This window comes from Wasmannia auropunctata, unplaced genomic scaffold (assembly GCF_000956235.1).
Source record: "Wasmannia auropunctata unplaced genomic scaffold, wasmannia.A_1.0 LD336041.1, whole genome shotgun sequence".
NCBI classification, from domain to species: Eukaryota; Metazoa; Arthropoda; class Insecta; order Hymenoptera; family Formicidae; genus Wasmannia; species Wasmannia auropunctata.
In genome coordinates this window covers 514,389-538,904 of record NW_012026849.1, presented here as the reverse complement: position 1 = coordinate 538,904, position 24,516 = coordinate 514,389, and the positions used below count along the sequence as shown (strand labels likewise).

Genomic DNA, 24,516 nt, shown 5'->3' with positions numbered 1-24,516 from the left:
ATTTTTCATTGATTTTTATTAATTTAAAATTTGTCTTTATGGACCATTTAGGTTAATATTTTAGTGTTTGAAGGACCTGTCACTTTCTAAAATTCTTAAATGATTTCATTTAGACTAATATTTCAGTGAAAGATCTGCCACTTTCTACAATCCATAAATGGCCTTTGATATATCTTTATAGAGAAATTTGCAATTAATATTTTCAATTTTTAATTGAAATAATTATTGATTCGTCAAATAAGAGTGACAAATGTTACACAAATACATTAATAGAATTACAATAAAAAAACCACTTTCAGTCGGATAAAGCGTGCGTATATCGTGCGTGCTACTTATCAAATTACCCGAAAAAATGAATTTCACTAGCTATGAGACTACTATATCCATTGGAGCTAAACTCAAGTACATATAAAATTCTCTGCGATTTGCATGATCTCAGAGATTTTGATCCACGAACAATCGTCCATCTAATGTACGCGCGTCGATTCAAACAGCGCGCATGTAAAACGCCCCCGAATCAGGATTACGACGAGGAGGCACGCACAGCAGGCGGCTAACATCGCTCCCGTTTAGAGAGAGTTGCGCAATCGGGCCTTAATTATACGGGATCCTCCAGCGTGATGCGCGTTCGCTCCGTAAATCCTGCCTTTCGATCCTCTTTCGTATGCGTCGTCACCGCGTGCGCGCACGAGGAAGGGCACACGCTCATCTGGAGCATCACTAACGACGACGCTCTCTCACCTTTCATTTCTTTTTTTTTTCTTCTTCTCCCGCGAATAATACGCACATCCCGCCGTGTCCTTGAAAGACACTTCGCGCGTGTAACGCAAGCAACAGGGGTGTCATCATCCTCGTAATATTAATATATGCCTGCACACTGGCGTGCACCGACAACCGTAACGATATGCTAATGCAACGTATGTAGCTCGTTACGTCAAGCAGTTAGAGACCGCGTAAGACCCAAACGGCGGGTTAATCCTTTCGCTTACGGCGGATCCAATTATGGACATACTTTATCTTCTCATGTAACATTAACAGAAATCTATAAGAAAGATGCGCGTGTATGTAGAATGCTCGGTAGCAGAGTTCAACGAGAAAGAAATCCAAAGAAAGGAATAACTTACGTTTTTTCTCGTGTTCAATAGGATTATGACTTTAGAAATGCTCTACATGCCGCGCAATCTTAAGAAATTCGAGGTTGAAGCGGTAAAGAATGGCTATTTTAATATGATTTATCTTGCTACCATATGTTACTACCATATGACATGCTAAAAAGGTTTTTACTTCGTTCAGGATTAAATAGATTAATGGAACTTTCAATTATCGAAAGGATTTGATGTGAAAATTAAAATTAATAGGATGTAATTAAATATTGGATCTATTAATCTTCATTTAAATACAATTTTTTTTGTGAAAGTAAACATTTTAATAATGTACTTAATTCTGAATATAATTTTTAGCATACCAATATAGCATAGAAAGTTAGAGCAACCTTTTTGTGTAATATTAATTTCAAATTTTTTGAAATTGTGTCATACAGTATTTTGAAAAAATCGAAAAGTTACGTGCAACATAGAAAAAACTATTAAAAACATATCTCTTGGGTTTACAAAAAATTATCTTTTATTTAACTATAATAAATATATTTGACATTAGAAAAATTAAAATTAAAATTCTGTCAACATAAAATTTACTTGAAATTAATTGAATAATAATGAGAAAGATTTAAGTTTGTACATTAAAAAAAAACAATGGCTTCTACTTTGTAATTCTTAATGACAGTCGACATTGTTATGTCGTCGTTGCGTAGCTTTCTTACCATGTATAATACGTACATAATGACAATATAACGACACTGTCGTTAAGAGCTACAGAATAGGAGCCGATATCACTTAAAGAACGGATATTGATTTAGTATCTTCTCCATTTTTCTTCCTTGTTCAAACTCATTTGATTTTATGTCCGTTTTTTATTGTAACATCTGAATTGTACTGTATATTAGTACAGAGAGACCACCGTTGTGATTTAATGAGGGAATGACAGAAACATTGCAATGGGGCCACCCAGACGGATTGTCATTCTTTATACGATACGGTCTCGCAGAAGTTTATTTGTTTTTAATGACACACACCGCTCGTTCCGAAACAATAGTTCCGTTCGCGAATTATCCCACAATTTGTTAACGGTGGATTTGACGGTTACGGAAACGCGTTTAAGTCGGCTTCGTACATAAATACACTAATCATAGGGAAGCAATACCACAAAAATACATACTTTATATTACAATTTTGGAATCTTCAAAATCTTTAAATAAATAATCACATTTACAAGTAATTTTGATTTATTATAAAATAAAATGCTCTCATCGAACTAGTGTCTGTTTCGGAAATTTTATGAAAAATTAGTTTATGCGTGTATATAAATTAAAGCCGAAAACTTTATTTTTATTATAAATTATACTTTTATAATATTACAAATTGTAATTATTACAAATCATAAATTACAATTTATAGAAACATTTTGTATTATTATTAAATAGGTAATATACCACGTTATTGAATTTTTATACACTTACTTTTATTATAATAAATCATTATTATTACACAAAACTACGTACACACTGGTGTGCGTGCAATATGACAGTCATCTTCAAAGTCTGTCAGAGCTGACGGGGGGTACCCGTGCTGGCACTTAAGCTCAAGTGAGACTTTCCTAAGTGATGCGTTTCACGCGTTGCTTGCTTTCTACGGGAGAGCCACCGGCCAGGAATGCCGAGCGGTGATACAATCTGATTTAAATTTGACGCTATTTGCTCTTCTTACCAATGATTACCTAACGGCGGATAATTCCGTTTCGCAATGCCAGCGCCGGCGGTCACGCAATCTCTCCCTCATCAGCGTCCTCACCACCGGCTGGAATCCCACCGCTGTTGTGCGCATATAACGATGAGCTCGAATGATGATTGCCGGTTCATGCCGGATGACTTGCAAAAAAGGGGATAAATAGCTTCGTCTGTCGTTAAAATCGAGGGAGTGTCCTCAATAATCGCTTTACCCCGAAGTCATCGATTTATCTCTGGCATGAATTTTTATATATACGATTTATTACAACAATTTGTCTAACTGTAAACTCATACATGCAATTGAAATGATAATTTTTTCAGTAATTTGATAAAAATATATTTTAAATAAAAATTAAGTAGTAAAAAGAAGAGAATTGATAAAAAAAATCAGGATATTGATTTGATATTTTCAAAAATTTCTTTTTCGATTTTATTCGACATATCATTTAGACTATTTAGAGGATCAATACTCTGAACATTTCGATTACGTTGTGATGAGTCAGTATACCATTAGTTACGGGGATTATATTCAGTAGCCGGGTAATGACAGTACGATATTTACATTTTATGTAGAGAGATATTCTCACGGAAAATGATATTGAAATGAGATGTATCAAACGTGCGGTTTTCATATATCCGACGTATACACGTGGAAACTCAATTTATGTTAATTTCCATGTTCCATTTGCTCTTTAATGTACCTGATGTTTACGTGATATAGGAATGCCTGGCTATACGTCTTTGTGCAAGCGCGAAACATGTTACACGACTTGTTAACGTTCAACGTATAAATTATTAAATCGTTATGCTACGTTAAATGCAGTTTGCCAGACTTTTTAACGAGTCAAACGGCAAGCGAGTAATTCGCGAGTATTACGCTTGCATTACGGAAAATCGCGCCATGGCTCGCTGAGCGATACGCAACGATGCGCTCTCGGAGATACAGAAGTGTGTTACCAAATTTTATTGCAAATAAAAAATGCAGTTTAGCTAGGTGAATGTGAAGCATAATGAAATTGAGCAATGCGAGAAGAAAGGAATAAACTCCGTTGTGTTAATAGCGTTGCAAACATACCTTTTACGAAGTATTGCTTTGAATTTAAACAATAGACACATTCGCATATACATTTCGTGATATTAATACATATTATGTTAAACAAGATAAATTATATCGAGACATTAATAAATGTTTAGCTTATTATTGTTAGTACGAATGCAAATATTTATAATTTTATTCCTCTTTTCCATCCATAATTATCTATGTCGATAATTCAGTTCTCTGAGCCTCATAATGTAGTTATGTGCTATCTACTGCAGGCATAATATCCATTAATGATAATTTGAGACTTGTAATACAGCATAAAAAATAACACGAGTAAATAATCAAAACAATTTCTCTTGCCGTAAATATAAATATAAAAAAGCACTAATATTTATAATAAATATGAAAAAAATATACGTTTACAGTTATAACAGATACCTATAAATAGATTACGCGCACCTGTTAGAAAGAAGAAATCAGTATTAATGAGAAACAATGAATAGACAGATGTTTCCAATTTGTTGAAGAGTGTGCATAAATGGAGACTGTAACAAATTTTTTATGCAAAATTTGTTTAGAAAGAAGCTTTGTTTTCGTCCGAAAAAATTTAAAATTCTCGAAAATAATAGTGGATGGTAGCGAGTATTTTAAAAAATGTATGCCTTCATAAAGTGTTTTCAAAAGCGTAACATTTTAGTTTAAAACATTTTTTTCATATCTCTTACTCTAATTTTAACGTTTAGGAATCGGTTTTCTTTAAAAAAATATTTTATTTCATAAGCAGTAAAGAAATACTTGTAACAAAAGACATACCTCTTATTTTGATTTATTACACATACCTAATCGAGAGAGTGAAGGTGGAATAGATTGCGAACGTTTTCTTATAAGTATTAATTTTTTTTACGATCGATAAGAACTCAATATAATATATAAAAATTTGTAAAAATAAAATTAAGTAAATTTAGATTAATATAATAATATATAAAAAGGAGTACAATAAAAATAGAATTAAAATGTATAAATAAACAACGCAGTGGCAAATAATGTATGAAAATAGAAAATATATTGTACAAAACTTACACATGCGTCCATTCCATTATCGTAACTATATATTGTACTGTATTAACAGTAACAGTATTAAATTGTGTTTTCTATTTGCAATTAATAATATTACAATAAAAAATTTTTTATATGTTGTAATACAAACATACAAACTATCACTTTTTTCTCACTTGTTTACAACACTGATAAAATAATTTCAGATGCTTATGATAATATGATATAAAATACAAAGATATAACATTTTACCATAAAATATAACATAGATCTAATGCTAATATAAATTTCAAAACAATTTAAAATCACTACTAAACTCGAAATAAATTAGAAAACACAGCAAGTGATTGAAAAATATAATTTTCAATAATAAATATATATATTTATATTAAGTATATAAAAAATTAAAATGTGTCACAAATTAATCTTCATTGTGGATATGAAGGAAAAATTATAAGCTCTCTCTCCTATTCATTAATATCTATTTTTCAATAGATCAACCGTATATCCATGAATCGTTCTGAAATATTCAAATAACGCAAGAGTGCAAGAAACATCTAAAATATACTCGAGAAACCTTTGAAAGTCCCTTAGACACTTTTGATGGCGCACTTCAAACGCTCGTTTAATCTTTACTATTACTATCATAAGCCATGACATTAATTCTCTACTTTACTGGCGGTATTTTCGTCATACTGAATGGACGGTACCATAGGCGGCTTGAAGCCGTACTCCATTTTCGATTGCCTGAAATTTCCGCGATGTTGCGCTTCCGGCTGCCTGGATTTCCTCAGATTGGCTAACGATTGAGAACTCGTGGAGAACTGCGGCGACTTCGTTTGAGGGAACACCTTGCCTTGCGAGGTTTTGCGCGGCGGCGTAGGCCCCACGTACTCATCCTTGGCCGACTTGTCCTTCTCCACTAGATTGTACAGGATCTGCCGTCCGAAGGACGGTATCGCGTACGACGGCGTGGCCGTGTGCGGCCGCAGTATCATGTGACTGCCGAACTTCTTGGGCAGTATCACCAGCTTGACGTTGGAGAAGTGCGCCGCGGGGATGAAGGTCGTCTTGCCGACGTCGACATTGTAGTCGTACGCCGACGGTCTGCTGTAGGGAACGCTGTAGAACTGCGACACATTTGCCTCGCTCTGCGGCGCGAACGTCAAGCCGCTGGCAGTGCCGTGGAAATTCGCGTTTCCCCCAGCGAAGATCGATTCCAGCGGCTTTTGATAATACTTGGTGAATCTGGTCTCGGTCGAGCCGCCGCCGCCGCCGCTCTCGAGCGGCCTGTCCGTGTTCGCACGGTACGGCCGCGATGGCCGCGAGGAGACCGCTGCTGCTGGCTTCTCCGTGGCCTTCTCGATCGGCACCGTTGCGTGCGCCGCCGGCTGCTCGATCGTCGGTGCCGCCGGGTATGCCGGGTAAGCCGCAGGTAGCCTCACGTGCAGCGGATACGAAGGAGGCTGCACTACTAATCGCTGGACCGTATATGGCACCCTTTTCTCGATCACCCGTTCGATGTGGAGCGGATAGATGTGCGACGGCAGGCGGATCTGCTTCTCGACCGGCACTTGCATGTGCACGACATGCGGCACCGGTACCTTCTTCTCGATCGCGTGCGGCATGTGCACCGTCTTCTCGACGATCTTCTCGATCGGAGAATAGGGCCGCGGGATCGGCACCAGGAAGCCGCCCTTCGGAGACGATCCCTCGGGGATTATCCTAAGAAGGAGCTGCGAAACTTCCGGCCGTCTTACCTCCGGCGAGCGGAATGGGTGCTGATGATCGTGCGGTTGACTCGACGATTGCGGCTGCTGCCCCGAATACGCGCTCGGCACGTACGGTTTTGCGGGCTCGCTCGCCGTTTCTTGTCTCGTGGAACTTCCGATAGGTTTTGCGCGCGGCGGCGTGCCGTTATCGTTGCCGTTAAATATATGTCGTACGCTGGACTGATCGTATAACGTGTCATCAAATTGACTCGGTGCCAGCAGAACGGGCTGCATGCCGTTGTACTTGAACTGCTGCAGCTTGAGAGGCGTCTGCCCGTGAGCGATCGTTGAGAACTCGGCGGCCACGACCGAGGCCACCGGTCTGCCAACGTCGTCCTCGAGGGCATTGTATTCGTGCTGGTTGAGCTTCTGCGGGAGCGCGGATGCGTGCGCCTTAATGACGCTCTTTTCGTCCTGGTCGTTACCTGGAACGGAAGTCAATATTAACGCAGTGTTTACCGCATTCCACCACGTGTATACGAGTGAAAACTGGCAATTTGTAGTGGCGCTGATGCGTGTTTTGATAATGCGAGCATAATAATAATAATAATTATTATTATTATGCGCATATGGCGAGCATTAATCCGTCGTTGCATGTTAATCTAAGTTTGCATCATAATAGAGCCTTTTTTCCGCGTAGAATAAATTTGGTGAAAGTTAATGTCGTCTCTCGGAATTATTATTAGGGCAGTTCTCTTTAACTTCAATATGAAGTTTATGTAAGATTTTGTGCGGATTCGCGATTCCGTATAAAAGTAAAATATTAATAAATAAAATATATTATTTTGACTAATAATTTAGTTAATTTCTATTGTATTTTTAAAAGCCTTATGTCTTAAACATGGCTCTTTGTAATTAAAATTTAAGGGTTTTTTTATAAATATATTTGCTAACAACTCTCTGTTATAAATATATCTTATTTAAAGATTGGAATGAAATTGAGATAAATAAATAACGATCGAACGATCAAGAGGTAACGTTACACTACCTTGATAGATATCGTAAGTCGGTCGTAATTCTGATTGCTCGACCTGATCATACGGCTGCTTCGATCTCTGCCAATTTCCAATATTGTTCGTCTCGATGACGCCGAGGTTTGAAGTCTGTTGAATGTATTCCGGGGGATAATGAATCTCGTGCACCGGCGCGGTGTGGTACAGCTCGACGGACTTTTGAATCTCGACGGAGCCGTCGGGAACTTTCTGTATGTCGACCTCGGCGCGCTTCTCGACCGCGTCGTCGCGTTCAAAGCCGTCATTCTGATAATCGCTATGCGATTGATTGTCATTGTTCTTGACGAAATCCTTGTCGACAGTTGCTAGACGCTGAAGATCGTCCTGGGGATAATCCTCGGTGTCCATCCCGGCAGATCGCTCCCTGTCGTCCGTCAACCTGGCTTGGTCGGCGTTCACCAGCGTGATCCCGACTTGCAGAGGATTCAACATGACCGAGGATGTTATTGCGGAAGCCGCGGCTTTGGTGCCTTCGGCGTTGATCTCCGAGGTAATCTCGGCGTTCCCGATTGCTTTGTACGCCTCGTACGCATCGTCCATGTAATCAACGGCCATCTCCCGAGTTTCTCTATCGGGCAAGTCGGCCACTATGATGGGGCCTGAAAATCTCGCTTGAAACGAAGGACTGATCTCCACGGTCGTCGACGTTCTCACAACGCTCTCCGTTTTTTTCGCAGACTCCGCAGATTTCTCCGTGATCCTTCCGCTCGCGGTATCATTATGCGCTCGGGTTAATCTCGCTTGTGGCGTCGGTAGAATTTCGGGCACGACATCGTTCTCGAGGATCGAGGCAATGTTGCCCGGCGGCGGGTTTTCCGTTGTGATTTCACTGAAAATCTCATCGGAATTCTCCGCGGCTGCAGCTTCGGACTTGATCGTTTTAGAATCGTCAGAAGACGAATCGTCGTCCGCTAAATTACTTTCCTTCTTCAGCGCGAACACATATGGTTCCCGAGTAGCTGACGTGTAAGGCCTTCCGTCGTTATCTCCATTTTCGCGAGATGACACAGTGCTGCTGAAAGGCACGGTGTTCTGAAAACTCGTGTACTCGTCGTCCTCTCGGACGACGCCCTCGCTCGTTCGAACGACTGTTCGAGTCCTGACAATTGTTCTGTCACGCGGACGATCCTGCCGGACCTTTTGTCCAAAACTGCCGGCATTTTCGACAAGGAGCACATCCTCGGTGTCCCCTGGCGCGTGACTTGGATACTCTCTAAATGGATACTCGTCGGTTGTCTCTAAACGGATACTTGTCTCGGAGAGCGGCGTCGCATAAATCGATCCTGGCGACGAGGAATCGGTCGTGGAAACGCCATCATTCGATCCTCTCTCCTCGTCGTCGTGAACTGCTGATCTACTTAATCCGGCATTCGCGAAATCGTCAGACTGATCCTCGGTGCCCGTCTGCCCAGAACTCTTCGCTTCTTCATCCGTCACGTATGGCTGCACTATCTGCTTCGTCGGCACACCATGAGACTCCGTGTGATCGGCAGCCTGAAAAATAAATAAATTAAAACAATTGTCTAGAAAATTCACGATTACTCAGAATAATTTTACGGTGAAAATTACATTGGAAAAAAAATTACGGAAATATATTTTTTGCAAAATTATAAAAATAAAAATTTTATAGTCGTGTAAGAACATATTATATGTATAATGCGTAAATCGATTTTATTAATTCAAAAGATATTTGTATTTTATTTATTGCAACTTGTAATATATAGTATTATCGATTAGCATTAGTACATATATATAGTATTATTATTAATTAATTATTAATATAGTATTATTATTATTTAATTATTGATACATATAAATAAATATTGAATAAATTTATAAACTTATATGCTGATTAATACATTCAAAAATAAACGATATATATGTTTTCCACGAAAATATAACACTTTATACATATATATTTGTAGAAATTATAACACATTGTGTAAAAAAGTTAAAGCTATCGAAACTTAAGAAATAAAATAATAATAATACTAAAAAATTATTTATTACATTTTGTATCATTTTGTATCATTTATTTATCACATTTTTACATTTTGTAACATATATTTTATCTCCTTTTCAATCTTCAGTTTTTTTATTATACAAACGACGATTAATTCATAGGAAAACGAAGTCAAGAAGTCTGATATTAGTGCAGCTATAATTATCGTTTTCCATTCATTTGTATCTTTATGCGAATGTTTGCATAAATCACACGTACGAGAGAATTTATTTCACCGGCTACGTAACTTATCATGTACGATATTAAGAAGCACTTCCCTTCATTTTCTTAAGCAGCCTTAATTATCCTGTTCGCCGATGCTTTTAAATTATTTCGAACGCTCGTTAAGTAACTTTCCTCATTCTATCACGTTGAAGTCGTTTATTCCTTTTTTTTAAACTCTTTCTGCGGTATCTGACATCGATGTTGTTGACCGGAGGAAACGAGATACTCGCGTATCCACGGATCTCCAAACGAAGCAAATCGCGGTGACCCAGAAGATTTTGCAAGAAAAAAGCGTAAAAAAAATGCAAAGTGTAGCGCATGCTCGCGATAAAAATCGACGACTAATATGCTTCGACTGTTCCAAGGTAACGATATCGGCACACTTTTTGTGAAGCAAAAAACTAAACATAGTGATTGATAGATTATACGCATTGTATGTACGTATATACATTATGCAAAAAAGTGTAATCGAATGAAAGAACAATATTTTCTCCAAAAAGTTTGTAGCGCAACGAATTTTTTGGTCATTTATCATAATCGACCAACTTTCTCGAAAATGCGACTGCTAATTATTGCCCTGTAAAGTAGTCACGAGGATGAAAATCGATAAATTTGTTGTTAAGAAAAGAGAGAAAAAAAACCGTCAATGAGTTTCGCTACGCTAAGATGTCTGTCGTTTGCTAAGAGATAATTAACCAGTTCTCGAAAAGAATCGTGCGGAGCTCCGGCTATATGGGACGGGCACACCCATTAAAAAGAATCTACGGCACCCCGTCGTAGTTTCCCGTCGTAATCCCGCACGGCGATCTTTACGCGTCGCGGGGAGATCGGCGCGGTGGCTGAAAATAACGCATCTGTCGGTCGCCCGGCGCGAGAGAAAGGTGCAGTTACGGTACCGACACCGATCTCCCTTTCTCCCGTGGCGTTCGAGCGAGAAGAAAGGAGAAACGAGAAAGATGCGCCGCATTCCTGCACCGCGCGCAAAAGAAAAACCAGTGAGAGTCGAGTAAATCCCGATGGTCCAGCGAGACCGAAGCGGAGCTGATACGTCCTCAATAATCCACGCCGGTGGACCCTTTACTTTCTCCTTATTTGCCGAAACCACATATTTTGCTTTCTTTCACAAAACACGTATTTCTATATCTCTAATTGAACGGTTCGGGATAAAGAAATAAATCCGATTAGATCGAGTTTTTGAAGCTGTATCTCTTTGTCAAATGCATCTTATAAATTGCGAATTTACTCTGTTATTTCGTCTGTTGTATGAAAATTTTTATTTGAAATTTTTTAATGCTTTAAATTTCAAATAATTGGATAATAATTTTACGGTCAACGGTTAAATATAAATCAAGATCTATGTTTGAGTCTAATTAAAAGGTAAAATTTAGTGATTTAATTCTTAAAGCTTAATTTGGATAATGATTTTACGGTCACTAATTAAATATAAATCAAGATCCGTTTGAGTTTAATTGAAGAGTTCAATTTAGCGGTTTAATTCTTAAAGCTTAATTTGATAAAATTTCTCAATTTTTAGTGGACGAATCACTTTTTACAAATAAGATAATTCGGTTTAATACACTACTTCTAAAACAAATATTATTATAAAAAAGAAAATTACATTATATATGTACTTTTCGAGACTTATCTGTTTTTTTTACGATTCAAATTTCCATATTTCGTTTTGCCAATGATGACCTAGTTTGAACAGCGTTCCTAGTGAACTAGAAGCGTCAGGAACTTTTTGCGTGTGTTACGGATCTGTGACGCTGCATGGATGCGTAAATATTACGAATAAATCAAGACGTAATTGACTATCGTTTGGCTTATCCGACACGGATATGGAGAGAAGTGGTGCATTAAAATAATCATAACAAACAGTGTAGCCTTTTATGGGGCATCAATAAAGAATAACCGTAACTACGTCGAGCTAGGCACCAGTTTGCTGTATCAAGAGCGAGCGGTCTTATCTTTTCAATTTGATACACGATTTATATATAAACACAACGCAAACAACTTTCTCCATACATTGTTCCCGTGTCATCACAAGAAAATAAATATTTACTGAACTATCTGCATATATTTTATTAATCAGATTAAAATAATATTTAGAGAATGTCTCATCTTAAAAAAAGAAAATAAGTTGTTAACGCATAATTTAAATGCATACCTATTTAAATTTTCTTTTTTATTTTTCTTACCCACAAACCCAATATAACTGAATCAGCCCGAAATATCGCTGATTATGTTGAAAGAGTAAAATTGAAAAGATTTGCACGATGCGACATTAATCTAATCGACTTTTTTCAAGAACATAAAATAGTCGATCGAGATATAATTTTCTCAGCTTCCCGACCGGAAAATTTCATAGCCGCGGTGACTATCCATCGTACACTTGACAAACGTCGATCGATTCGTTTCCCTACATTGCGTGACATTGTGTAACACACGATGGTGCGCGATGGTGCATTTCGTCGGAACGGCGGCACAATCACCGGCGGACGAATTTATACGTCCGCGTGTGGCCACTTTCACTGGCGAGTTTCCTTTTAACGCGAAGAAAATGCACACGCTCGTCATGCCCGCCGGCGCATTCTCCGCCCGTTGTCGCGTTTTACCTTGTCCCTGACAAACGTTCCACGAGCGCACCTCTTAATTCAGTCCTGGATATTTGTATAATAGCAATTGCATCAATTTCACCCGGAATGCACTCGAACTAAACAACCGCGATTAACCCGCCCGCTGACGCGACTCGCGCCTGCACGACGCGGAATTTTCACCGTTTATCCTTAAACGGTTTATTTCGCGTGAGAGTATATAAAGAAATCTATAGGGACACTTCCATCTTGCTACAGGAAAACTCACTTTCAATCAGCGGCAAACTAAAGAACGTTTAATTAAAAAATTAAGATTTAAAATTAATAAAAAAAGAAGTCTCAGAAACGCTCAGAAAAATAAATTTAAATTATTATATGACTTATTGTTTTCCATATATATACATATATATATACACTAGGATGGACCTTATTTTTAACTTTTGAATTTTGTTCACTACGCCTCCTAAAGTTGTTCCATTTGATGGAAAAAAATTGTGTAAAAGTTGAGCTTGATCGGACAACGGAAAGACGTGACACATCTAATCTGAAGTTTTTAAGTTAATTCTTGGAACACTTTGTAAATGTCAAGTTTGTTTTTTGCAAATATATATTAAATGGCAATATTTCCGTAATGTGCTTCAGAAAAAGAGAGAAAAAGAGAAAAACACCTGAGAGAAGTATGCAATTAACTCTCAATTTAAAATTCTTTTAAATTTAATTTTAGTATAGATTTATGATTTATATTTTTGAAATTTAGTGCATGAAAACTTTATAATTCAAAACTGTCGACGAATAGATATTTTTCTCCTAAACTTTCTAAAAAAGTAATTGCAGCTTGTTCAATAAAATCCGAAAATTTTATATATATATTTTTTTATTTTGTTTACAATTTAAATATACTATATTTATTAAAAGACATACTATTATGGTCAACATTTACTAAGAAAATCATTTAATTTTTATTCAGAATTCTTTTTATTGGATTTTCCTATTTTTTGTGAAAAAAATATTTGTTTTTTTAACAACTTTAACAGGATTGTGCCACGTGTTCCCGTTGTTCGATCGAGCTCAACTTTTAAAATTTTTTTTTACCAAATGGAACAACTTTAGGGGGTGTCGTGAAAAAAATTCGGAAAAAATTGTTCCAAGTATAGTTCACTCTAGTATACACACATACAGCGTGGTTTATCGTTTTTAATTGTCAACAAAAATTAATAGAAATCGAAAGAGAGAGAGAGAGAGGGAGAGAGAGGGAGAGAGAGAAAAGTTTCTTCTTTGTATTATTAAATTATGCGTGCAAAAAGTTCAATTTTATTATGCTTTTATAAAGTTTGAAACTTCCATTCTTCGTGTTATTTTATTTTTGATACAATTTTTTATTAAATGTTATTTTTAAAATTGTGTGATTGCCACGCTTTTTTTATACATCTTCTGGATAATACATATAGAAAATTTCCATTTCTAATTTTTTTTTAAAATGATAACGATCATCCGTAAAAAGACTTCTTGGACAAATAATTTTATACTGCACTAGAAACTTGTTGGCAGACAAAACGAAATACATTCTGACACGAAGACGTGAAAATTTCCAGTATGCAAATAAAGATGTACGCGAAAGTATTCGACTTTCTTGACTACCATTTTCTCTGCAATGATTAAATTTCAAAATACTGATCATTGGCGTAAATTCATCTAATTTTATAAATTAGAGTTAAATTTTCATATTTATGTAATAGATATATATATATATATATATTGTTTCATATTTATGTTTTTTTGTTATTCATGTATGAAACATTTAGTTCGGATTCAATTTTATTTTATATTCTTCGCAAATTAGTAATATTTCATTTTATCAATAAATTATATTGTACACAGTGATGTGAAGAAGAATTAATTGTTCGTTTTTTTCAATGGAATTGCCGGTGTTTCGCGAAAGACATTTTAGAAAAGGTGGGAACCACAGCCAATGAACTATTTCGTGTTGCAAGTGAAAATGTTTTCTTTCTCTCTCCGTTCCTCGAAACTACGACATTCACTCGGCCTATGCGAGCTCCCAGCTGTAATTCATCTCGGCTCGTCGCACCTATACGTAAAGTAGCACTTGAATGACGCGCTGCAAGTAGATCGAGGTTAAAGATTTCTATGCCCCAAGGTTAAGGATGTTTGTAAGCACTCTATTCACCTAAACCTCTAGCTAGGGCCTGTCATTATTAGCCAGATATCCCCTACAGCTATAGCTATCGAAATTAAAAAGAAGAAACTTTTTTAATGACGCGCGATTCAATCGTCCTCGAACTTTCTCTACCGCATATAGGAACTGTTCTAGACTTAATTACATTTTTTCGTTACAATTTTTCACCATTCTCAAAATCATTTTCTAAAACGTTCTAACTAAATTTTGATTGTAAATAAATTAAGACAGAGAATCTACATGTGCAATATTTTTTTCATATCTCTTCGAAGCTTGTATAATTAATGAATTATTCATTTTTTGTTTAAAATTGCTTAAAATTTGTAACTAAAAATTACAAGTTATAATTGTAATTTTTGCATTATATAATTTATTATAAAAAAATAATAAAATGCTGTATTTTAATAATTTTCTCGGAAAAATTCATTGATAATAAATTACGTAAATTACATAATTTTCTACATTATTATTTAATACAACATTCACGGAATTTACCTTTTCATCATTCAAACTGATGTTATGTTCCGAAGATGCAGTTATAAATGCCGCCCATGCTATAAGAGCAACCTGTAAAAAAGGAAAGTAATCATAATAAATTTTGTGCAGCAAAAAATGGCTCTATTATCTACGTTTTAATGAAAAAATATCTATAGATTTATAAAAATGCATTTTGTCGTAAAAATACAATGTAATACATCTTAATTAAATTACAATAAATCTACACATACCCATACACACATTTCTGTTCTGTAATTATATTTTTTTATAAATTAAAATTTTTATTTTTTCGTTTATTTCTAATAAAAATAAGATTACCATTTGACATTATTTGTTAACTTTAAAAATTATTATTAATATAAATTAGTTTACGATAAACAAATATATAGAAAATAATATAATATATAATCGATTGAGATAGTGTAAAATTGCTCTGTTAACATTCACTCTTAATTACTTTATAATTAATATAATAATATAATAATATAAACTAGTCTAAAATAAACAAATATATAGAAAATAATATAATATATAATTAGTTGAAATAATGAAAAAATTGCTCTGTAACATTCACTCTTAATTACTTAATAATTAATATAATATAATATAATAATAAACAGTTACAATAAAATTATGTTTTATATACAATATTCTAGATTTAATTTTGTAATAGCATTCATATAAAAAAGAATGATTCTCATTTTACATTATTATCGTTATTGATACTCATTAACTGTTTACAGTTATTCAGAATTTAGGATTTCTTTTAAGTATAGAATTGCGTACTGTTAAGATATTAAACGTAGAACGGTTTTTTACTTTTAAACTATAGTTAAGTTAAAACACTCTGCAAAAGTGCGGAAGGAGGAAACGTAAGAAACTGATTTAACTCACAGCGTAGAGTCTCATATCTTCTGCCTTAATGCATTTAATGAGCAAGAGTTTCGGGAAACGAACTGCACAAGCCCTCCGCGTTATCCTGCCCCGGCGACGATTTCCGGTTCTCTTTGCACGCTTCTACCCGCGCGATCCGTTATTCGCGTGCCCGGCACATGCACTCCGCAACGAGACAGTGTGTACTACTTCATCTTGAGGCGATACAGTTGACTTAAGCCGAAGCTCCAGTTATCCCCACGCCGGCGATTCGAGAAGCCGCGGCAGCGGCCACCTACGAAATCCCTCCAGCATCCGCGATGCACGCCTCACGCTCCTCACTTGTGTCGCTTACCTGGTGATCGGTGGAAGCGAGAGGACCCGTCGTGAGTGGAGAGAGCGACGAGGAGAGAGGCAGGGACAGTCGTGGAGGGTGAATGGCTCGGAGAGAGAGATTATAGCGATGGGTATGGGACGTGTGTTTCCGTATTAGTCCGATGGCGGAAATTAATCCTCGGCGTATCTCGAATTCATTTTCAAACGGGAATTAGTGTTCGAACTAAACGTGACTTATATGGATCTCCTCCAGGAAATCCATATGTGTCTTTCTACAAAAAAATTGAATATTTTGCGGAGGCTAGTAAACTCAATGTTTTGTAAGATAATTTAATAACGATTTTTTTTATATTTATCTCAAAGAATTGTTATACGCCGAATACACAATTGAGGATCGTTCATTTGTTTGAATTTTTGTTGTCTCATATTCATCAGTAGCGGAACGCGAGGTGGTGAAAGTGACATTGGCCGCTTGGAGGGGAGGGGGATTTTAATGACTCTTCAATTTTCCTCTCTTTCATTCTCGAATGTTATGCACGTCGTTATACTTGCGGCACTCGATTTCACCGAAGCAATTAAATTGATTTTTTAGATAGAAGTTCGATAAAATAGAAGATCTTTAAGAAAAGATTTATGATCGTGAAGAAAACGCAAATAAAAAGTATTATACAAAGTGAGAATTGCTCTGAGATTGAAAATTATACGAAAATTATATGAACATTTTAAATTCTTTACATTCTTTACATAAGTTTAACACAAAATTTAGCAATAAGATATAAATTAAACATGTCTTTATGTATTTGTCTCAATTTATGTATATATTTGATTTTGTGAAGTAACATGCAACAACTTCACATTTTAGAAAAAAAAAACGGAGAATTAAAGAATGCTATGATTTATAAATGCAATTTTATAAATCGTTTTTCTTTACAATTTTTAAAGATATTTCTTAACTTAAATAAAAGAGTGACTTTGATATTGTTTAAAAAAAAAAGTTTTGGATCTTCATTAAATGTGCAGAGTTTACTTTATAAAAATTGTCAAACGTTTAAAACTTATAAACTATTGGTACTTTATTCATAATAAACATGTGAGGATTGTAATATAATAAACGTGATCGTAACTTTTATTCCGATAAAAAAAGAACAGATTCTACTCTCATTCTTTTATTTTTCTCTTCAGTTTTTCCTTATACCGTAAATTTTGGATTTTTATATCAAATGTGCAGAGTTTACTTTATGAAAATTGTCAAACGTTTAAAACTTATAAACTATTGGTACTTTATTCATAATAAACATGTGAGGATTGTAATATAATAAACGCGATCGTAACTTTTATTCCGATAAAAGAAGAACAGATTCTACTCTCATTTTTTTATTTTCCTCTCCAGTTTTCCCTTATACCGTAAATGGCAAGTTGTACAGTATACCACTTATATCGGAAATCGGTACATGTGAATACGTTCGATATATCAAAAATATTCCAATTTTTTAACTATCGAACTATAATTTTTTCATTTATTTTCATAAAATAGTTATATTATTATAAGTACAAACATATATATCAAATAAAATATTTATGCAACATAAAGAATAAAGTAATCTAATTAATCTTTGTTTTTTTTTAAATGTTATAGCATTTTTTTTAATTATTCAATACATTAATTAAGATATGTGATCCGTTTAATCTGAATTATCGCGTACGTGAATGTATGAGATCAAAGTTCTTAAAGATTGTTCCTGCATTTTGTGTTAAAATGTATAAGTGCGAGGACAATAATTGTGAAATTATTCTATTCTTCTTTTGCTTGACAAACATATGCCTATTAAGAAAATATTTGTGTATTTTGTTATTGCATAGTTTATTCAATATTCAATTTCGAAATTAAAATGATACACAGATATCTCATTTAAATTATGAATTTAGAAAATAATGAAAAAAGGGAATTCATAATTTTGTAAAGGATTGTAAAGGATTTGTAAAAATGTGACAAATAACATAATTCGATGTGATTTGATAAATGTATACTTCTTTTCAATTCGTTTACATTAATAGAAATTTACTCTATATTGTTAGGAATATACCTACTTTATTTTCTTTTAAACAATGCTATATATAATAATCAAAATTTTGCTACTAATACAAAATTATAAGCTTGAAGAATATAAATTTTGTATTAAAATAAAGAAATTTACGTTTATATTATTAACGCTTACTTTTGAATTACAATGGTTTAGGTAAAAGCAATAAACATTGCTTCGCGTTAAGTTATATCTATAACAATTATATGTTATAAAGGCGTGATATCGGTCATGTTGCTTAGAATATGGAAACAGGAGTTAGTCTGTGCCGGGTTTGAGTTTATATTACACACGATGAACACGATGCAACTTGTTCAGCACATTAAAGTAGCCTACAAATTCCATTGCATGTGGTGTGATATCTTTACGATAGCTACCACCCATCCGTTCGTCTTTCGGTATAATCTGATTACTGTACTCGTTAACTACATATGTCTAAAAAAATACATAATTTGTGAATTCTTCATGACATATTAATTTTGGGAATTTAAGTAATATTATAACGTTGAAACCAGTTACACAACAAATGCATAGAACTTATAAAATTTGTAACATTAGTTTGACCTATTTAATTGATGTGTGATATAAAAAACTACATTTTTTTTAATAACATTCAAACAAAAATACTAAAATTTGTATGTGTAATTTAACAGTGATTAATTAGATTATAAGAGATATAGTATATGATTTAAACATCATGAATAAATACCATTTCGTCATCTGGCAGTGGGTCAAATTCGTTAAAGTTGAACATTGTAGTGTGAACTGCAAGAGGTGCTGGAATATTATATCTAATAAGGGAGAAATCCTCAGTTTCGTTAATTCTTCTCAACGAAGTAGGCATAAAAGCGGGTGGCACAACGGCTGCTTCTATCGAACCTTTGTTTATGAGAAGCACGCCGGTCAAGCCTGCAAGAAAATTCACACAGAAAATTCGTTTATCTATGTTATTTAAGCACATTAGAAATCAACTATTAATTATTTATGGCTTCCTACTTTGTTCATTAACTAAATATATATTTGACTATTTATTAACTATAATAAATTATCTCGTACCGACATTGGAATTATGATATCTTTGGCAAAGTGCATTCCGTATCAGTTGCAAGATATTCACATCAGAATCAATCTTTTTGGCGCGCACTTCGAGGACATTTTTCTGTAAACCGCCGCAAACGAGAAAGTTGCCATAGAGATCGAAAACAGCAGGATAGGAATCGGGAAGACGTTTCGACACGATCCTCTTATCATTTACAGAAATACCATAACTGTTGTTGTCGAGTACACGTTTCCGCGCATACGTCATATTCATCATAAGCTGTAACAACAATGATGACATTTATAAAGCTGGAATTACAAAATAGAATTATAAAATAAAAGTCTACTTAAAATTGAATTAACAATAGTGAGTTATGTTGAATTGAAATTAAAGTTAAGCACTCTTCTAAAATAACAATAAGAGAATATTTCTTTTTAACTCTCAGCAAGAGCACTATATCTGTATTTCCCGATTCTGGACACTGGGTGTGCGACATCTTCAACGTTTTCAATCGCGTATATCTTTGTAATACATAGAATTTGAACTTTTTTTTTTTAATTGATACGTCAAATAGTCCGAAAGAAGAATAAATGGGTGCGAAAATCGAGACATTGAAAATATTCGAGATCTTCAGGAGAAAAGAAATAGAAAATTTTTAATTTCGGTTTTTTTTTTGGAAATTCGTAGTTTTGAGGGAAAAACCATTAAAGAGATTTATCTAGCGAGTTTTTAAAGGTAACTGAACGTACTTTAAGAAAAAAATACCATTATTTCGATTATTATTAAAAAGTATATTTTGCTCTGGATGTAGTACACCCATAGGCTGATAAATTACGACTTTGGAAAATTTCCTGTTGATCTTCGGAGACTGCTATGGTGAGGAAAATATTGTTATATGTATGAAATAATATGTACTTCTTTAGTTGTAAATATATCGCGAAGCAGGCCTTCTCCTATGATGAAGGAAGCTCTTCCCTCACAGCAGTTATCAATGAGATCTGAGATATGCCATGGTAATATTTCTATATGCGGGTCATGCATATGTTCGAAATTACCGACTTGTATTACTTCCGGGTGGCCACACAGTCCTTTAAATGTAACGAAATAAATTGCATTCTTAATGCATGTCAATCGACGACATTCAAATGAATTTGAAACTGAATCTTTTTACCTTGTGAGGCGAGAGAATAAGGATGAGCTGTCAGATCAGGACACCTAACTACATTGACCCTAAAATCTCTGAAGCTTCCTCTCAACTTTTGGTCCAAAACTATTGTGACATAATACAGATATGTAAAATACGGTGTCTATGAAATTAATCCTCGTAATACTGACGGTTTCAACAATCGTATACAGGATGTTTGGATCAATTCGAATCCCCTCTACCCTTGTCTAAGATCTCCATTTATTTCAAATAAAGTTTTCTATTGACTAATTTGTTAGAAAATACATTTTTTTGAGACACAATCTCGTCTTATTATTGCATTAATGTAAACAAGTGATGTAGATCGTCGGAATGCCGAGAATAATCAAGTCAGTTTTTTTTTACATCTGGATTCGAATAGACCAGACACTATTTGGCGAAGATGTATAAAGTTAATAAAGTATGAGAGGAATATCATGTACATACGATCTCTGAGTTCTTCTAAATCTGGTTGATCCAACAAACATGTCCTTCCTTTGAATCTTGATGATGGACAAGAAAATTTTCCATTTTTCATTATGTTAATATTATCAGCTTATGAGAACTGAAATGAGACTATAAAATAAGCAAACGCAAGTAAAACGTACACAATAATTAAAAGATCAATAATTTAATAAACAATTGTAATGTGAGGATAACGTCGATTAGAATAATAATAATAATATTAATAGTATTAATAATAATGTAGTGTATGAACTATAATAAAATACTGCAATACTATGAAAAAAATGTAATTATTTTAAGTTATCTTAAAAATTTATTGAACAAGAAATTAATTCTTTACATAAATTGTAAACTATATTGGCGTTTTAAATTTTAACTCCTTTTTGGAATAAGAATATAAAACTAAAGAGATTATTTTTATTAGGAGCTTTACCAGATTCTTAATTTTTTTATAACATTCTAACTAACGCATTTATTTCTGTAAACTACACTGAGAAAATTTTGTATTTATTTAAAGAAAACAATGTTTTATTCTTCTTTCTCTTCTTTTTTAATAGATGAATCGGTATTGACATAATCATATTCGCAAAGAGAGAAAAATGAGAGAAATAGAAGCGTATATAACTTACATAATAAAGTTCAAATTTATACTGTATTAGTATGTGATGTAAAATATATTCAATAAAATGTATCTTAATGATAGAGTGCAATACTGATGACTTGACATGGCATTTACTTCTTATAACATTTTACGTATCTCGGTAACATCAAACGCGGTGAAAGGAATATTAGTTATGGGTTTGAACATTATGCACGGACATGTATACATATGTATGTACATACCTATATAATGTAGTCTGTACTTACTGCAAAGATACGCCGTGAGATGATTACAGTTGCAGAGAGATTGTTTAAATTTTAATTATTCTGCCAAATCGTCCTAGAGAGGGATGTTATTCCTTTCGCAGAACGTGCGAGAGTGACTGAACCGGAGATGAAACGTTGCTGGCAGGAACGTGTTTTCCTTCCAAACATAATAGAAAGCGACAGTATATACAAATATTAAAGCTTAACGGGATTGGACAATGGAAACGGATCGAAGTTGTGTCGTCAAATCGTAAATATAATTTAAATTCATAAGTTGACGAATGCACATCATTTATTTTTAATTTGTTAAAGACAACAGAGAGGATTATTTGACATCATAAAAAGTTCCTGAATTCTGATAAACAGCTCCTAAATTCAAAATTTGCCTTCGAATATTGTATGAAATATAAATATAGACCATTATTCAGAGAGAAATAATTGATCAATTTGGATATCTATATAGATATTGAATCGAAGTTTAATTATAGATCGATCATTCCTCTGGGTTATCTGACTGTGATGGTCTTACAACGATTTGATCAAATAATTTTTCCATTGTATAATTTGTTACCATGTAATTACAGATGCATTGCGCAATGCAAATATTTGTTTTTCATCGCGAATGAATATTGAGTTTTGTAACACGATATTTTATTTAAATCTATAATCATGTTTTTTTATATCAAATTTTTTTTTGAGAGATAAATATTTATCATATATTTCAATTTGCGGTTCACTTCAATTAATTTAGTTTATCGCAATGAATTAAACATACTGTCAAAATTGTATATAGAAACGTTATTTACAATCTTTTTGTTTACCGTTACGGAAAATAAACTTTTGATAGAATGAGATAAAACTATATAAGTATTTATAATTTTTATAAATATGAAATTGTCTAGTATTATTTTTAAAATGTGATCAAATGATCGAATGAAAGAGTTGGAGTCAATTGTGCTTGTCATTTTATTTAGACGAGTTACCTACCTAAGTTACTTGCAGTTTTGACTCGCACTGTTTTTGGCTCGCTTCTTCTTTCACACATTGCGGAAGAGGAAATAAAGATAAGTGGTTACGTCGACAAAAAATATTCTTTATTATTTCGGTGTGTGTGCTTTACATGAGAACAAAATATGTCTCTGATAATTACAGGAACGAGCAGCAATTCGATCTCGCTTTTTTTTCACATCTTTGGTTATCTAAATCTGTTTTATATATGCAATTTCTTTCGCACAGGTGATGTGTGTGTGTTCGCGCGCGTTTCGCACGTGTGTGGTGGGAAAAAGGTCAATGTAAATATGGATAGGAGTTTACATAAATCCATAAATTTCTCCGAAAAGGAATAGATGATAAACTCAAAAGACTTACACAGACATACACTTATACACACGAGCGTATTATGCATACCACAAGTCAGTCGTCCTTCGAGTTCATCATCGCCGTTAGGTCTGATCGTTTTACCCGCACCTTTTGCAACTCTTCAAACGGAATAACCATATTCTGACTTTAGACAGGGAGGAAGGAAAGAGACTGTGGGAAAAGCAATTAAAACGAACAGGCCCATATTGCTGCCTCTCGAAGAGATCTGCGGGATATTTCCGCGTTTGCATTACATTGCAAATCCAAGTGTGTAGTAAATGCCTTCTTACATATGTATGATTCAGTATGATTTTCCGTGTAAGATTAATACATTATAAAAGTGTGTTATTTTTACACGGAGAGAAGGCACACTTATTACACACTTTCGAAGTCGAAGCGTAAACTTGCTACAAAAGATATTGAAAAATAATATTTTCGTTTCCAAAGCAAAAATTTTAATCTTCAATCCTATATGCCTGCATACGCAACTGTATTTCATTAGTACCATTTGATACACTCGTGATATCTCCAACATATAAAAAAGCGAGGGGAGTAAATGATTAAAAATTTTAATATCGTTAAACGGAAGACACAATGACGCGGGGTCAAAATTTATTGGGAGACAAATCTAAATGTAAAAGATTTGGCGAATTAATCGTTGCCGAAATTTGAACGAGGGTCACATAAAAACTATGATTTCTTCTTCTTCTTTTTGTTCCATTATGTTTTACAGGTGTTTCGCAGAAGCAACTGTACATTCTGTCAATCTGGCACTCATATCTTTATATATCATTTCGTATCACCTTTTTTTGCGCGTCATTCTTAACACGACCGATTACACAGCAGTCGATTTTAATCTTCGAAAAATCAATTCTGAAATACGAAGCATATACTGCGCTAACATTATCAACAATCTATCTATTGTTCTAATTTAATCGCTGGCTAATCGAAACTATTTGCAATCTTGTAAGATATTTGATGGTCCTTCCTGTACTTTCTCAAGAAAAATATTACATACAATATGTACTATAATAGAACTCTCTCTCTCTCTCTCTCTCTCTCTCTCTCTCTCTCT

At 34.4% G+C, this 24,516-nt stretch overlaps 2 protein-coding genes across 5 annotated transcripts; both read right to left on the bottom strand.

The window, feature by feature from the left end:
• Positions 1 to 5,305: 5,305 nt before the first annotated feature.
• Positions 5,306 to 16,313, bottom strand: LOC105451917. The gene is made up of 4 exons (XM_011692649.1): positions 16,133 to 16,313; positions 15,236 to 15,307; positions 7,701 to 9,219; positions 5,306 to 7,137 (listed from the first exon to the last, which is right to left on the bottom strand). The coding sequence occupies exons 1-4, from the start codon at positions 16,145 to 16,147 to the stop codon at positions 5,600 to 5,602; spliced, it is 3,144 nt and encodes a 1,047-aa protein (XP_011690951.1). The 5' UTR covers positions 16,148 to 16,313; the 3' UTR covers positions 5,306 to 5,599.
• A 2,141-nt stretch (positions 16,314 to 18,454) lies between these two features.
• LOC105451886 (ester hydrolase C11orf54 homolog) lies at positions 18,455 to 22,234 on the bottom strand. Of its 4 annotated transcripts, none has more exons than XM_011692604.1 (7): positions 22,059 to 22,234; positions 21,198 to 21,326; positions 20,739 to 20,837; positions 20,483 to 20,655; positions 19,585 to 19,846; positions 19,238 to 19,437; positions 18,455 to 18,963 (listed from the first exon to the last, which is right to left on the bottom strand). In XM_011692604.1, exons 2-7 carry the CDS (start codon positions 21,286 to 21,288, stop codon positions 18,814 to 18,816), a joined length of 975 nt encoding a protein of 324 aa, XP_011690906.1. In that variant the 5' UTR covers positions 21,289 to 21,326; positions 22,059 to 22,234; the 3' UTR covers positions 18,455 to 18,813. The 4 variants fall into 4 exon arrangements, with proteins under 4 accessions (XP_011690906.1, XP_011690905.1, XP_011690904.1 ...); XM_011692603.1 differs by having other exon boundaries at positions 21,198 to 21,315; XM_011692602.1 differs by having other exon boundaries at positions 22,083 to 22,234.
• Positions 22,235 to 24,516: the final 2,282 nt, after the last annotated feature.

Excerpts from the sequence above, each read along its gene's own strand:
- LOC105451917 (XM_011692649.1), bottom strand. Across the intron at positions 9,220-15,235 it reads TCAGTTTGAATGATGAAAAG|GCTGCCGATCACACGGAGTC; the intron begins GTAAATTCCGTG and ends TTTATTTTTCAG. Across the intron at positions 7,138-7,700 it reads GACTTACGATATCTATCAAG|GTAACGACCAGGACGAAAAG; the intron begins GTAGTGTAACGT and ends CTTCCGTTCCAG.
- LOC105451886 (XM_011692604.1), bottom strand. The coding sequence starts at position 21,288 with ATGAAAAATGGAAAATTTTCTTGTCCATCATCAAGATTCAAAGGAAGG. Across the intron at positions 20,838-21,197 it reads TTTAGAAGAACTCAGAGATC|TTTTGGACCAAAAGTTGAGA; the intron begins GTATGTACATGA and ends ATGTCACAATAG. Across the intron at positions 20,656-20,738 it reads TTATTCTCTCGCCTCACAAG|GACTGTGTGGCCACCCGGAA; the intron begins GTAAAAAGATTC and ends TTACATTTAAAG.